The 12,500-nt window shown below is 41.3% G+C and overlaps 1 protein-coding gene across 1 annotated transcript in view; it reads left to right on the top strand.

Annotated features, from left to right (window-relative positions):
- The window catches only part of trabd2b (TraB domain containing 2B), a 59,824-nt gene extending 54,821 nt beyond the window's left edge, over window positions 1-5,003 (top strand). The window contains exons 5-7 of the mRNA XM_089000883.1: window positions 496-592; window positions 2,951-3,208; window positions 3,681-5,003. Coding sequence (XP_088857009.1) covers window positions 496-592; window positions 2,951-3,208; window positions 3,681-3,888 — 563 coding nt within the window. The 3' untranslated portion in view covers window positions 3,889-5,003. The remainder of the gene's footprint in view (window positions 1-495; window positions 593-2,950; window positions 3,209-3,680) is intronic.
- The last annotated feature ends 7,497 nt before the right edge of the window (window positions 5,004-12,500 follow it).

Here is a 12,500-nt window from a genome sequence, read left to right on the forward strand (position 1 = left end):
TCATTTGGGAGGTTAAAAACTTAGCAAAAGAAAATAGATGGTTTGAAAGAGGAATAAAAGAAGCAATTTTGAAATTCAAAACATTTTAAACCTTTCACTAAATCGCCATGGTGGTTTAAGGTTTAATTTATACCGTGCTTACAACAGACTTCTTAGGTCGTTACCATGTAGGCTTATTCATGCTAGCCAGCATAGGCCATTAGAGGTAATCAGATAGACAAAAGTGTTCATCAAATTAGCTTCAGGGAGTAGACGACTGCTACCCCAACCTGAGGGTAGGGGGAGCATTAGGGATATATATTTAGGGCCAGAGTTACCAGCACAACTTTAGTTCGCTGACAAAGCTCTTTGGATGAGGAGCAAAACATCCAACACCTTGAAAGAACTTTTTTTACGATGACGGCTGAAAAAAAAAATGTTTCCTTGATGGACCACTCCTGTCACAGCCATTCTATAGCTTGTTCTAGTCCTGAAAACCGTCTTATTTTCATTCAGGTCATTTCTTGGGGAACCACAGCGTACTAGACATTCTCCGACAAGATGGCTACGTGATCGATCATGTGACGCCCGATGATCAGCAACCTGTAACATTGTGAGTATGCAGTCAAATAAACTAAAACAATATACTTCTTCTTTTCCTTTCGGCTTTTCCCTTCAAGGGGTCGCCACAGTGAATCAGTGTCCTCCATCTTGAGAGGTTTGATCCACATGTTTGTTTTGGCCAAGCTTTTACGTCGGATGCCCTTCCCGACACAACCCTCTGTATTTATCCGGGCTTGGGACCGGCACAAGAAGACATATGTCCCTTTGTGGCTAAAGAACAAGCAACTCGCTCAGTAAAAGGCTCCCAAACACAAAATGGTCATCGGCACAGCTACATTCAAAAAAGCAAGAACTATACTCATCATTCGATGACAATGAAATAAATGGATTTTTTTCTTTTTTTAGCACAATTTACTATTTTTTTTCATAAAACATATTGTAGTAAAATGTCGATTGTTGTTTTCAATGTCTTTTAGTTTTCACGGTGTTCAAAAAGATACGTTTTTGGACATCAGTGTGGGGCGCCATCTTCGACCGGTGTAGATGCAACAAGTATTGTTAGCGTCATACAAAATGGAAATACACGAACAAAGAGAAAGGAAACTGTTTGTCCTTCCAATATACTGTATAAATAAAATAAAAGATCCATTTGGTTCTGCAAAAAGACTGTTATGGCAATTGAACCTCAGGAAAAAAAGTGGAATGTGCCTGGTGTCTTTCAACATTAACAGGAAAATGTATTGAAGTGCAGTGCAAACAATGTCCAAACTGAGATTTCAAAAATCTAAACAAAACTCAGGAATCCTTTGATACTTCACTGAGTCTCTCCCTCCTTTCCCTCCCTCCATCCCATCCCCGTCTCCTCGCGTGGCTTGTGCTCGTCAGCCGCTGGTACCGTGATAAAAACAGTGAACATGGCGGAATGATGCCAAAAAGCAACGCGGAGCCGCAGTGCTTTGTTCAGTCTGTTTTTATTTAGAGACCACAACTCATTGACTGCCATTCACAAATGTATTCAGGAATTGAAAATATGATGCAGAGCGCCATTCCCGAATTTGTTCGGGTTTTGTTTTTTTCTTGTTTGGGTGCTGATAAAGCGCTGGCCATGGCCTCTGGCAATGTTTTTAGTTTCCACAAGGGGGCAGAATTTCCTTTTTTCCATGTTGGCGCTTTATTCCAGCTTCAGCTGTTGTTAAAGCGCTACATAAGCCAATATGTATGTATAACATTGTATTTTGGACAGACGCCCTCATTTCAAGCTCATATAACTGAAGACCCATGTAATTTAGGAATTAGCTCGTTTTTTTTTCTGATGAAACAAGAGAGTCTAAGGTTTCTTACACTGTATTGAATGTTTATGTAGTCTTAAAACTCAATATTCTGTGGGGACTGGAATTTTGAATGAGAATGACAAAAACCCTGGCACTGGAGTGGAGCATTTTTACACATGTCTGGCAGTACATGAGTTAAAAGTAGAAAACCAACTTTTAGAAGACATTTAAAGTTTATGAAATGGGCGAGAAAGGCCGCAGGATATTCCGAGATGACCATCACAGATCGTCAAGTGGCTTGTCCGACACAATAGAAGTCGCACGAAGACAAGGCAGAGGTTCTCCATTTTGTTGGAGGCACCGAACCCCGACAGCTTCATATACTCATTCACCAAACCCTTCTTTCAATGACTGCCCGCTAACTGCAGACTAGACTGAGGCATACACCTCTGCGGCGAACACAGTTTAAGAACCGATGCTGTAGCGTCACATTATTTTGCATGTGTTACTTCCTTGTCTGTCCTCTACTAAATAAATCAAAGGTTATGTGTTTTGGGGACGAAGGAAAGAAAATAATTATGAATAAGGATCGGAAGTAGAGATTAGCATGTCCATCCATCCACTTTACAGACTGCTTTATCCTCATTCGGGTCGCGGGGCCAGCCGACTTTGGGGCACCAGCCTGGGGACACCCTGAATTGGTTGCCAGCCAATCACAGGGCACACAGAGACAAACAACAGTCACTCTCACACTCACTGACAATTTCGAGTGTTCAATGACTCTGCCATACATGTTTTTGGAACGTGGGAGAAAACCCACACGGGCCTGGGGAGCACATGTAAAACTCCACACAGGGAGGCCGGGGCGGGACTCGAACTCACGACCTCTGCACTGTGAAGCCAATGTGCTAACCACTCAAGTATCAGGCCACTCGAGGTGATCTTGTCATAATATTTAATTCGGTGTCATGTTCATTTTGGACGGAAAAAAAACGACCAAACTTCCTGCGATTTGTACGCACTTCAAAGTTTTCACATCACCTGTTTCGAGATGCTCGTCGATTGTTCACCATTTTCCAAGAATAATAATCAAAAAAATTGAGTTAAATAAAGAAATGTATGTGTCAATTCAACAGTCAACCACACAGCGAGCAAACCGGCGGCACAAGCATGGTTCCTCCGACCGCTGTGCCAACCAGTTCGACTGAAACAGAGCTAGAAGAGCCAAGTAGCGCGCCGGGCATTGGCGAGGAGGAGGAGCTGACTCACATTCTGCAACCGGACAGCCTCAGCCAGCTGGAGGAGTTCGGACGACACAAGCGTGGTCGAAAAGCTCACAGAGGCCACGGGAGACCCCGCCTGTTTAGTGACCTTTGGGTTCGCTTTGGGGACGGGTGAGGATTGGCACTTGAATATTTGGTGATTGCTAATAAGGTTTGCGGTTCAGCTCTTTTGCGGATGATCCGAGTTGTTTATCCTCACCAAGATCAATCAACTATTATGTTGGTCTAGCTGTCATGGCAAAACATTTAATTAGCTTGAGAAGTCCTGTTTTTCTCCATAACCTAATGATGGTTTTAAAACAATCTAATCCTGCATTTTACGCCGACAGAATGCAATGCATGGTTGCGTCGTACATTGACAAAAAGAACATTACTGCCCCAAAATCACAGACGGTAGAGTTACATTCACTTTTTAGCCATGGCTTTAGCACCCTCTTGTGGCTTCTGTTTTGTATTACAGAAAGAGTATCAAATGGCTTTGGATCATGTCTGCAGAATAACAAACAACAAATCGCATATTGCCCCGTATCCACTTTAAAATAAACCCCAAATCAACTCAGCCCTTGCATTTCATGTCTTGCAGCACCGCCCTTACCCCTAACGTGAGGATCATCAACGGTTATGTGACAGTAGAACCCCCGCTGACCCGCCGGGAGGATCGCGTCACGGCTCCACCCTCCTCCTCGCCGCCCGGCCTCAAATCAGCGCAGTCGCCCTTGTGGAGCCACGACACACCGTCATTCACATGTGCGTTCGCCTTGCTGCTGTCGTGCGTGCTGCTCATCTCATGACCGGCGGGGACGGGGATGAGCACGGATACAATCTGCCATTCTAAGAAAACAAAAAGGATTCCTGCAAGGTGCTCGACAGATATGCAGGAATGGTCTGGTTGATATTGCCAAGCCCCTCAAAAAAGCTGTCAGTCATGTGGGGTGGTCATACAGTGAGTGAACTGCAAGGGTCCAAAGACCTTCACACCACAGGGAAAATGCCTATTTACAGTTTTTGCGGTCGCATGTGGTGATTATTACATCAGTGGATCTCAAACTAGGATCCAGGAGTGATGGTTTGGAAGTCCACGTAATCATTGGAGATCAATTGTATTTTATCATTTTTACAAAATTCCTCATGTGGACAGGTGCCAAAAAAACAAACCGAGTCCTCCTGCCAACTTTAGTTTGGGGGCAGTTTAGTTCCGATTCTGCCGTATTACCTCATAACACAGAAACGAGCCAAATAAAAGAATACGGAGGTGTCTTAGGATATGAGTGACCCTTGAATTACAGATCGTTTAAAAAAAGAAGGAAAATGTGCTTCAGCACCGCATTGATGTCAAAGTTAACACCAAACCAAGTGAAGTGCACCTTGTGTATTACAATACTAATAATGCATTTCATTTCTAAGCGCCTTTCAAAACTCTCAAGGACACCAACATTAATGTGTCTTCCAGCCTGATCGCTTGATGAAAACAATGGAATGAAAAGCATGACAGCGATTTCCCCCCATGCCTTTCACATATTAAAAGCTTTTTATCCCCGAAAATATGAAATTATTCTAACATTGTATTTTTCGAAAAAAATAATAGCCACCTTTAATTTCTGTGCCATTTAAGAGTATGTGTGGTAGTTTATGGGTGTTAGAAATATGAGGAGGAAAATGACTCCCTTGTCTAAAAAACCAAATTACTGAATCATTCTTGTGGACTAACAAGGATATGGAGAATTGATCCTAACAACTTTGTGAGATGATTCAGTCAAACAGCGCCGTGGTGGGGAGGCGGTCAAGACTTGTGTAAATTGTGCATTTTGTCTATAAAAAATATTGTATATTTATTATTGCAGAAAGAAAAACATAGTATATTTTCTTGCTTTTTGTTTTACTAAATAGGAAATAAAGTAACCATGAAAGCTGATCAAGTGAGTTGAGTTTTCTTTGGCTTTTGTCATTATTTTGTTTGGAGAGCACCTGATTTTGGCTGTGTACTTTGGATGCAAAATACCTTACATCTTACATATTTGCTATGATGTGCAAGTAAAAAATAGTTGTGTTAATATTTTTAGTTAAATTCAGCCTTGACACGTCCAGCATATGTTGTCTTTTTTTTTTGCTATGTTGAATAAGGATAGGTTAGCTATATTAAAAATAGGTTATTTATTCCCGAAAGTGTTGTTACAGCGGCCAGTGTGCCCTACAAAAATAAAGTGAACTTCTCAATGACAATTTGCACTGCAAACGTTCAACTTTCTAATGTTCACCAGATGGCGCTCCTTCTACACATTTGCAGGCTCAAATGCTCACCATTGACTGCCTTGTCAAAAACGAGAGAAACTGAGCGTAATATATCTGTCAACTTAGACGTTTCCCCTGTATTTTATGCGTTTTGTAATCATTTCAAATAATGTACGACGCACTGCAACTTTTAAGCGGTAAAGATGAATTCACACAAATTAAACACACATTTGACTCGTCTCTTTGTTGAACACTGAGGCCTGGTTCAGAAGCTGTACTTTGTATTTTCAACACTAAGGGGCGCCATTGTCACACGAATATATCTGCACATTTTGGTAAAATAAAACAACCAAAAAGTAAAAGAGATTGTTTCGAGGTAACGTACGGTGCGCAATTATCTAGAACACGTCGTCAGCTGCCGCCGATTCATTTATTATATTCTAAAATGTAGTTACTTATATAGCTTTACAATTTTGTCCTACAATGGTTGCCATGAATTTTGCAATAATAATAAGCGTTGTGGATTGAAAACGGTGCATGCGGGTTTTGCTTACGAACGGTTAAATTTACGTCTAAATAACGGCGCTCCGTCGTAAAACGGTGACCGCCGAATTGTTGCTTCGAGTCATGTAATATTTTATGCGCACATTCGACACACCTTGTCCAGCAAAACGTTTGTGAAACATCATTCATATATCCGGTAAAAAGTGGAACCAGCTCCATATTTGTTATTGCGGTTGCATTCGGTCAAATATTTTCACCACTCCTGTATAATGAAATCAGACTTATGTGTTAGAAACAAGGTAACAATATTATGTCATTGGAACTACCGTTCCAAGCCTCAATCACAGCATTATTATCTTTTCATTTGGAGGAACTCATAAAATCGTAGCTGCTCTTCGATGTTGGTTGAGTTTATGTCTAACTCCAAGTATGACAAAACAAAAACTATAAGGGATAATATTTATTGTCATTTTGACCAAATTAGCAAAATAATATAATGATGGGACAATCATGAAATCTGCCTAGCACCAATAGTTTTAGGATTAAACGTGCAGATTCTGAGGAATTCATAGCTTCTATGTCATTTGTGGGAAACTGATTGGAATTACTTCAAAATAAATATATAGAGTACACAAAATGTTCGGAAAGCTAAATCCTAATGTGACATTATTAATGCAATTTTTTAGTCATATGTTTCAAATGCATTGCTTTACGACAAATGATCAAATCAAATAATCACATTGCATGGTCAGCATCCAGAGATGGTTTGTGTGTCTCGAAATCTATTTTTGACGCTGATTTAAAAAAAGTACAGTATTTCCTTTTTTTCCTTGCTATATCAGTTTTGAGATTTTTTTGTGTGTGTATTTTAAATTTGACCTATAATAGTGTGCACAATTAATATTGTGCCATGCAATGTCATTTATAGCTCTTTGGCATTTCAGAAAACACTTTCAGCCATTTGTAAACATAACCTCTCATTCATTTTATTAAATTTATTATATAGTGTTATAATGACACTTATATTTTTAGTTCTTAGATTGAAATGCTAGTGGTTCACGCGAGCTATTCGCCTTCAATTGGAGATGGTTAAAACTGGTCGCATTTTTTAATGCTATTTGAGCAAGCTCCGTTCAGCAAGGGGCTAATTAGAATGAGCATTACATCTGTCAGTGATTTACCAACTAATGTTACAAAATGACACATTTTACACAAAAACGCGTCATCAATTTTGCACATTTACTTACCATGCAACTATACTACCCACAATCTGATTAAAATGCTCAATGCAACTGATATAAGAACGTCTCACTGACCCCCTTCAGTTCGCCCAAGTGTTTTTAAATCGTTTTAGTTTAACACTATCATTTTAGATGCAATAAAACGTTTTTCTGATGTCAGTTAGGAAACAAAAAAATGGTGTCGTTGTCATTTCAGGGACTTTGAAGTTCTGGTAGTAATGTAATGGAGGGAAAGAGGTGCCCAGATCAGAGCATTGTCATCAAATGGTGAGTATAATTTTGCTTTTTTTGAATGTTGCTGTGCCGCTGACCATTTTGTGTTTGGGAGCCTTCTACTAGCATTTCAGTTGCTTGTTCTGTAGCCACGAGGGAACATAAGCAGTGTCTTCTTGTGCCGGTCCCAAGCCGGGATAAATATAGAGGGTTGTGTCAGGAAGGGCATCCGATGTCAAAGCTTGGTCAAAACAAACATGCGAATCAAACTTATGAAGATGGAGGACTCTGATTCGCTGTGGCGACCCCTTGTAGGGAAAAGCCGAAGGGAAGAGCAGAAGATCCAAATGTCCCCGGAAAAAAAACACAGAAATTCTTCATTCCTTTTCAAAGTGGTTAATTGTCAAAACATGGTGGGAAAACAAAGAACATTTGTTGAAGCTTTTTCAGACAAAAAGTTGGTCATTGTGGTGGAATTAATATTAAGAATGAATTCATGATTTTTATAAATTGACAGGCAAGGGCTATGATTCACGACTGCTTTTAGAATGAAAGTGTTTTTGCTTTTACAATAGCAAGACAATTCAGGTAGTTTAATGATGATAATACAAGTGTATATTATGAAATGATAAGACAAAATAGAAACAAATGGTAGATCATAAATATCAATACTATTTATCTGAATTCAACATTCATTTGACTGGAACTCTGGCGGCAAAGTAAGCAGAGTGGGGAAAATAATTGAATTAATCTGCACATTGGGCAGTGGAGGAAGAGCAAGCATGAAGATTTTTTTCTTTCCCTTTTTTTTTTTTTTGTTTCCCTCCCCCGAACAAACAGCCTTTCCGCCCCATAAGCCGAGACGGGACAATATTTGCCTTTGCTACAATACCATTTTCCCTGAGCTTTGGAGCTGTTGTTTGAGCGGCTGGAGGCCTTGACAGGCTGCTCTCGAGCTTTGACCCTCACTCTTCTGGGGACGCGCCGCCTGCCGCATATAAATAAAAGATTACAGTGGAAAAATCAATTTCTGGGCAAACTCATTAAAAATGCCCCTCACCCTTAAATGATTCTCATTTCCTTCCATTCAACCTGTTCGAGCAACCCCCCGAACAAGTCCAGTCTTCTTCATCCGCCCTCCCTGCTGGTAATTACTTGCACAAGTCGTTTGTCGCCCTTTGATTTGCAGCGTTTCACAAATGAAGGTTAAGTTTGTTTAACCGTGCTGGATTTGCCAGTCATGTTAAAGCATATAATGTGGCAGGCCCCTGGTAACTCCTCACACCTCCCTCCTCGGTTACATCTGGGAAGCTGTGGGGCGGGGTGGTGGGTGGGGGGATTGGGGGGATTCAGGGTCCAAGGTGAAGTCTTATTTGGAAGGAAGCCGCGGAGCCATTGATTTCATCGAGACAAAGTTATTCCAAATCTCCTCTGCTCAACCGAGTCAATCGTTGCAAATGAGTGAAGGATTAATCGTATACCTCGTGAAGGTCTCGGCCAGCCAGATTTATTCTTTTTTTAAAACGAAAATAATAATTTCGCTACTACTACCACAATCTTAAACCCTTTTAGTGACTGCGGTTATCATGTTTTCCAGGTTACAGGGTGCATGAAAAGGGGTTAAGGACCTAGGCACAGTGCCATGAATGGTTCTTTGCAGAGGATAAATAATATATTAATTTCAGCTGCCAACTTGTGTTTGTACTCCGCGTTCGAAGATCAGTTGCTTCTAAAAGTTCGATTTTTGTCACAACATCGACGTGTATGCAGTTTGTTAGCATGAGGCTAAATGTAGCTGCTGCTGTTGTGAACAAAGATATCATTAGTTTAACCGAAAGATTTATGTGACTGCCAATGAAAAGCTGAATTTATAATTATTATCATTATTGGATGGATTGGATTGGATTTTCCTTTATTAGTCTCGCAGTGGAGAAATTTACATTTCACGGCAGCAAAGTTATTATTATTATTATTATTATTTATTTTGTTGTAGACTTGATTAATATTACCAAACTGCTATTCATTGTGGCAATATGATAAATAATGCAACATTTTTTTGTACTTTGGGTCTTGTATGTTGGGCTTGCACCAAAGTAAAGTCAAAGGAATGAAACGTTTTTTGAACTCCACTCAATTTGACATGTTTCAATGAGGTTATTGGGCATTTTAAATGACGTATGATTGACATCTTATCAAGCTCATTTAACCAGACTCTCTGACCTAATAAGTCACCCATAGATGACAAAGACTGAATAAAGACAACAAATGCACCCGACTCTAAATCACTTCCACTAACGACCTAGGCTAAACTTAGCCACTGCTAGGTAAACATTTTCGTCTCTCAGTTGAATAGCACAACTTTGACCTTTTATCTCTAGACGCTAATTGCGAGCTAATAGTGCACTGCGACAAAGCAGGCGATTATTGTACAATATAATGACCTAAACACAACGCTATTATTTGCCGGGAAAAACAAGTTGGCTTGACAATGGTGAAAGGGAGCAAAAGCGAGGCTGGGCTTTCTCAATCGGCAGTGAATCGACCCCAACCCCCCAAAAAAAAAAAAGTCAAGGTGAGCCACCATCGATCCAAAAGACGCCGTTAAGAGTCTTTCAAACGTGCCCTAGCGGCGCTGATCTCCTGGATGACACAAGGCAGCCCACAGGAGACGACCTCCAACGCTTGCAAGCACACAATGTTCTCCTCCTCTTGCTGTTGTTTACAATGTGTTGCTTTGTTTTTTTGTCGCTAATGAAAGACGTCGCATTCTGGGTATTACTCTGAATTTCCCCGAAAAGGTTTTGTGTTCTCAATTGAGAGGCAAGCCAACTGCGGCAGTAAAAAAAGTGTTTTTTGGGACAACAAAAAGTGCATTGGGAGGCAAGGCAAATAGCGCTGGGGTCTCTTTCCCCTCTCCATGTCACTCTCCCTCTCCCTCGCTCTAACCCCCGTAGACAGCGAAGGCCAAGCTTTTCTGTTTGGGGAGCGCCTGCAACTCAAAGCTCACTGGCGTTTGTGCAGGATGAGGCATTATGCGACTCCATTGTCACGACTCCCTTGAAGACGTGCGGCTCGGCTCTTTTGTGTCGAATCTTGGTGGCCTTGAGGGAGGCTCAATCGTGTTTCAGGTGCATATGTCGAAAGGTATTGAAATGCACTGGCAAAGAACAACGTTAGCTCAACTTTTTCAGCTGAAGGAGCAAATTGAAAAAATAGTTTTTTAAAAAAGGTGACGATAATTCCATGGCAGATACAGTGAAGGACCAACAAATCTTAACAACAAATCACATGATTTATTTATTTATTTATTTATTCATTCATTTATTTATTTATTTATTTATTTATCTATCTATCCATCCATCCATCCATCCATCCATCCATCCATCCTTCCATCCTTCGGGCACTGGGGAGGGGGACACCCTGAATTGGTTCCTATATAGCCAATCGCAGGGCAAACAAAGACAAACAACCCTCCACACATACACTCATACCAAGGGACAATATGGAGTGTTCAATCTGCCTGCCATGCTTTGTTTTGAATGTGGGTGGAAACCGGACAACCTGGAGAAAACCCACGCGGGCCCGGCGCGAACATGCAAACTCCACACAGGTAGGCTTGAACTCACGACCTCTGCACTGTGAAGCCGATGTGCTAACCACTTGACCATCATATTTATCTCATCTCATCTCATTTTCCGTACCGCTTATTCCTCATTAGGGTCACGGGGGTTGCTGGAGCCTATCTCAGCTGTCTTCGGGCACGAGGCGGGGGACACCCTGAATTGGTTGCCAGCCAATCGCAGGGCACACAAAGACATACAACAGTCACACTCACACCTAGGGACAATTTGGAGTGGTCAATCTGCCTGCCATGCATGTTTTTGGAGTGTGGGAAGAAACCGGAGGACCCGGAGAAAACCCACGCGGGTCCGGGGAGAACATGCAAACTCCACACAGGGAGGCCGGACCGGGACGCGAACCGGTGACCTCTGCACTGTGCAGCCGGTGTGCTAACCACTCGACTACCGGGCCGCCCATCATATTTATTTAATTATGTTTACAGAGGTGTAGTCGAAGGTATACCGCGGTATACGCCGTATACCCGCTAATTTTTTGTTCGGCATTGCGTATACCCACAGGCCCACCCCCCACCTCCCGAGAACAAATGTATTTCAATTTTATGACAGTGCACTTTTAATTTAATTGATTATTTTTGATGTTTGGAAGAGAATGATTTGTGTTGTATTCTATGTAAAATATCAACAAAAATGAATTGTCAACTTCAGATTTAAAGTATTTCATTTAAATAAATGTTGAAAAAACACCATGTTTGCCTCATTTTACATTCATTTGTGTGACCAGTAGTAACTAAAAACTGCTCCTACTGAAGTCATGATAATTTCATAAGAGTGATCGAGTATAAATGACAGGTTTTTTTGGGGGTAAATAGAGTCGTCTTACATGTCACTGGGTCTAAAACCGTCCTTTTTTTCTGAACTACTTTCTATGTGTATACCCACTTCTCGAGGACCACTACACCACTGTATGTATGTATGTATGTATGTATGTATGTATGTATGTATGTGCACGTGTTGCCATGCGCACAAATGCTAGCGTGCGCATTAAAGGCGGGGTGCTGAGAGTGTTGTGTTTCACAGTTTTTTTTTTCCGCCGCCATGATATACCTTCTTTATTATTCCGCACAAGGGGGTACTTCACATGTGGAATGGGTTCTCTTTGATATCGACAACAGCTTGAAAGGAGAGAGTGCACTCAAACACAGGAACAGGCGAATTTATTCTAGTTGGGGGGGGGGGGGGGGGGGCACACAGATAGTTGTGTACTTCCCTAGCAGCGGTCGGCGCGCATAGGCGCGGAACAGAGCGCTTTGATGCCACGGCGGTGACACTCCATGCGCTAATGAAATATGGTAATTGCTGCCACATGAAAGCCCTCCCGGGCGCGACTGGACAAAAAGGTATTTAAAAAAATAGATAAATAACAAAACAAAAAAAAAAAAAAAATATGACTTCACCCTCTGTGATTATTACTCCTTTTAATAAACGCATTTGATGCTGTTCACCTGGTACAAAGCATTGGGTCATTTGTTGATCCGTGAACATGTCGGGGGGAGGGCAAAGGTCCTCTGATTAGAAACCCCATTGTCTCCTTTTCAATGGAAGACCTCATCTGAGTAGGAGAATGGCTTGAAAAAA

This window comes from Hippocampus bargibanti, linkage group LG07, assembly GCF_051943395.1.
Source record: "Hippocampus bargibanti isolate YZ-2025 linkage group LG07, ASM5194339v1, whole genome shotgun sequence".
NCBI classification, from domain to species: domain Eukaryota; kingdom Metazoa; phylum Chordata; class Actinopteri; order Syngnathiformes; family Syngnathidae; genus Hippocampus; species Hippocampus bargibanti.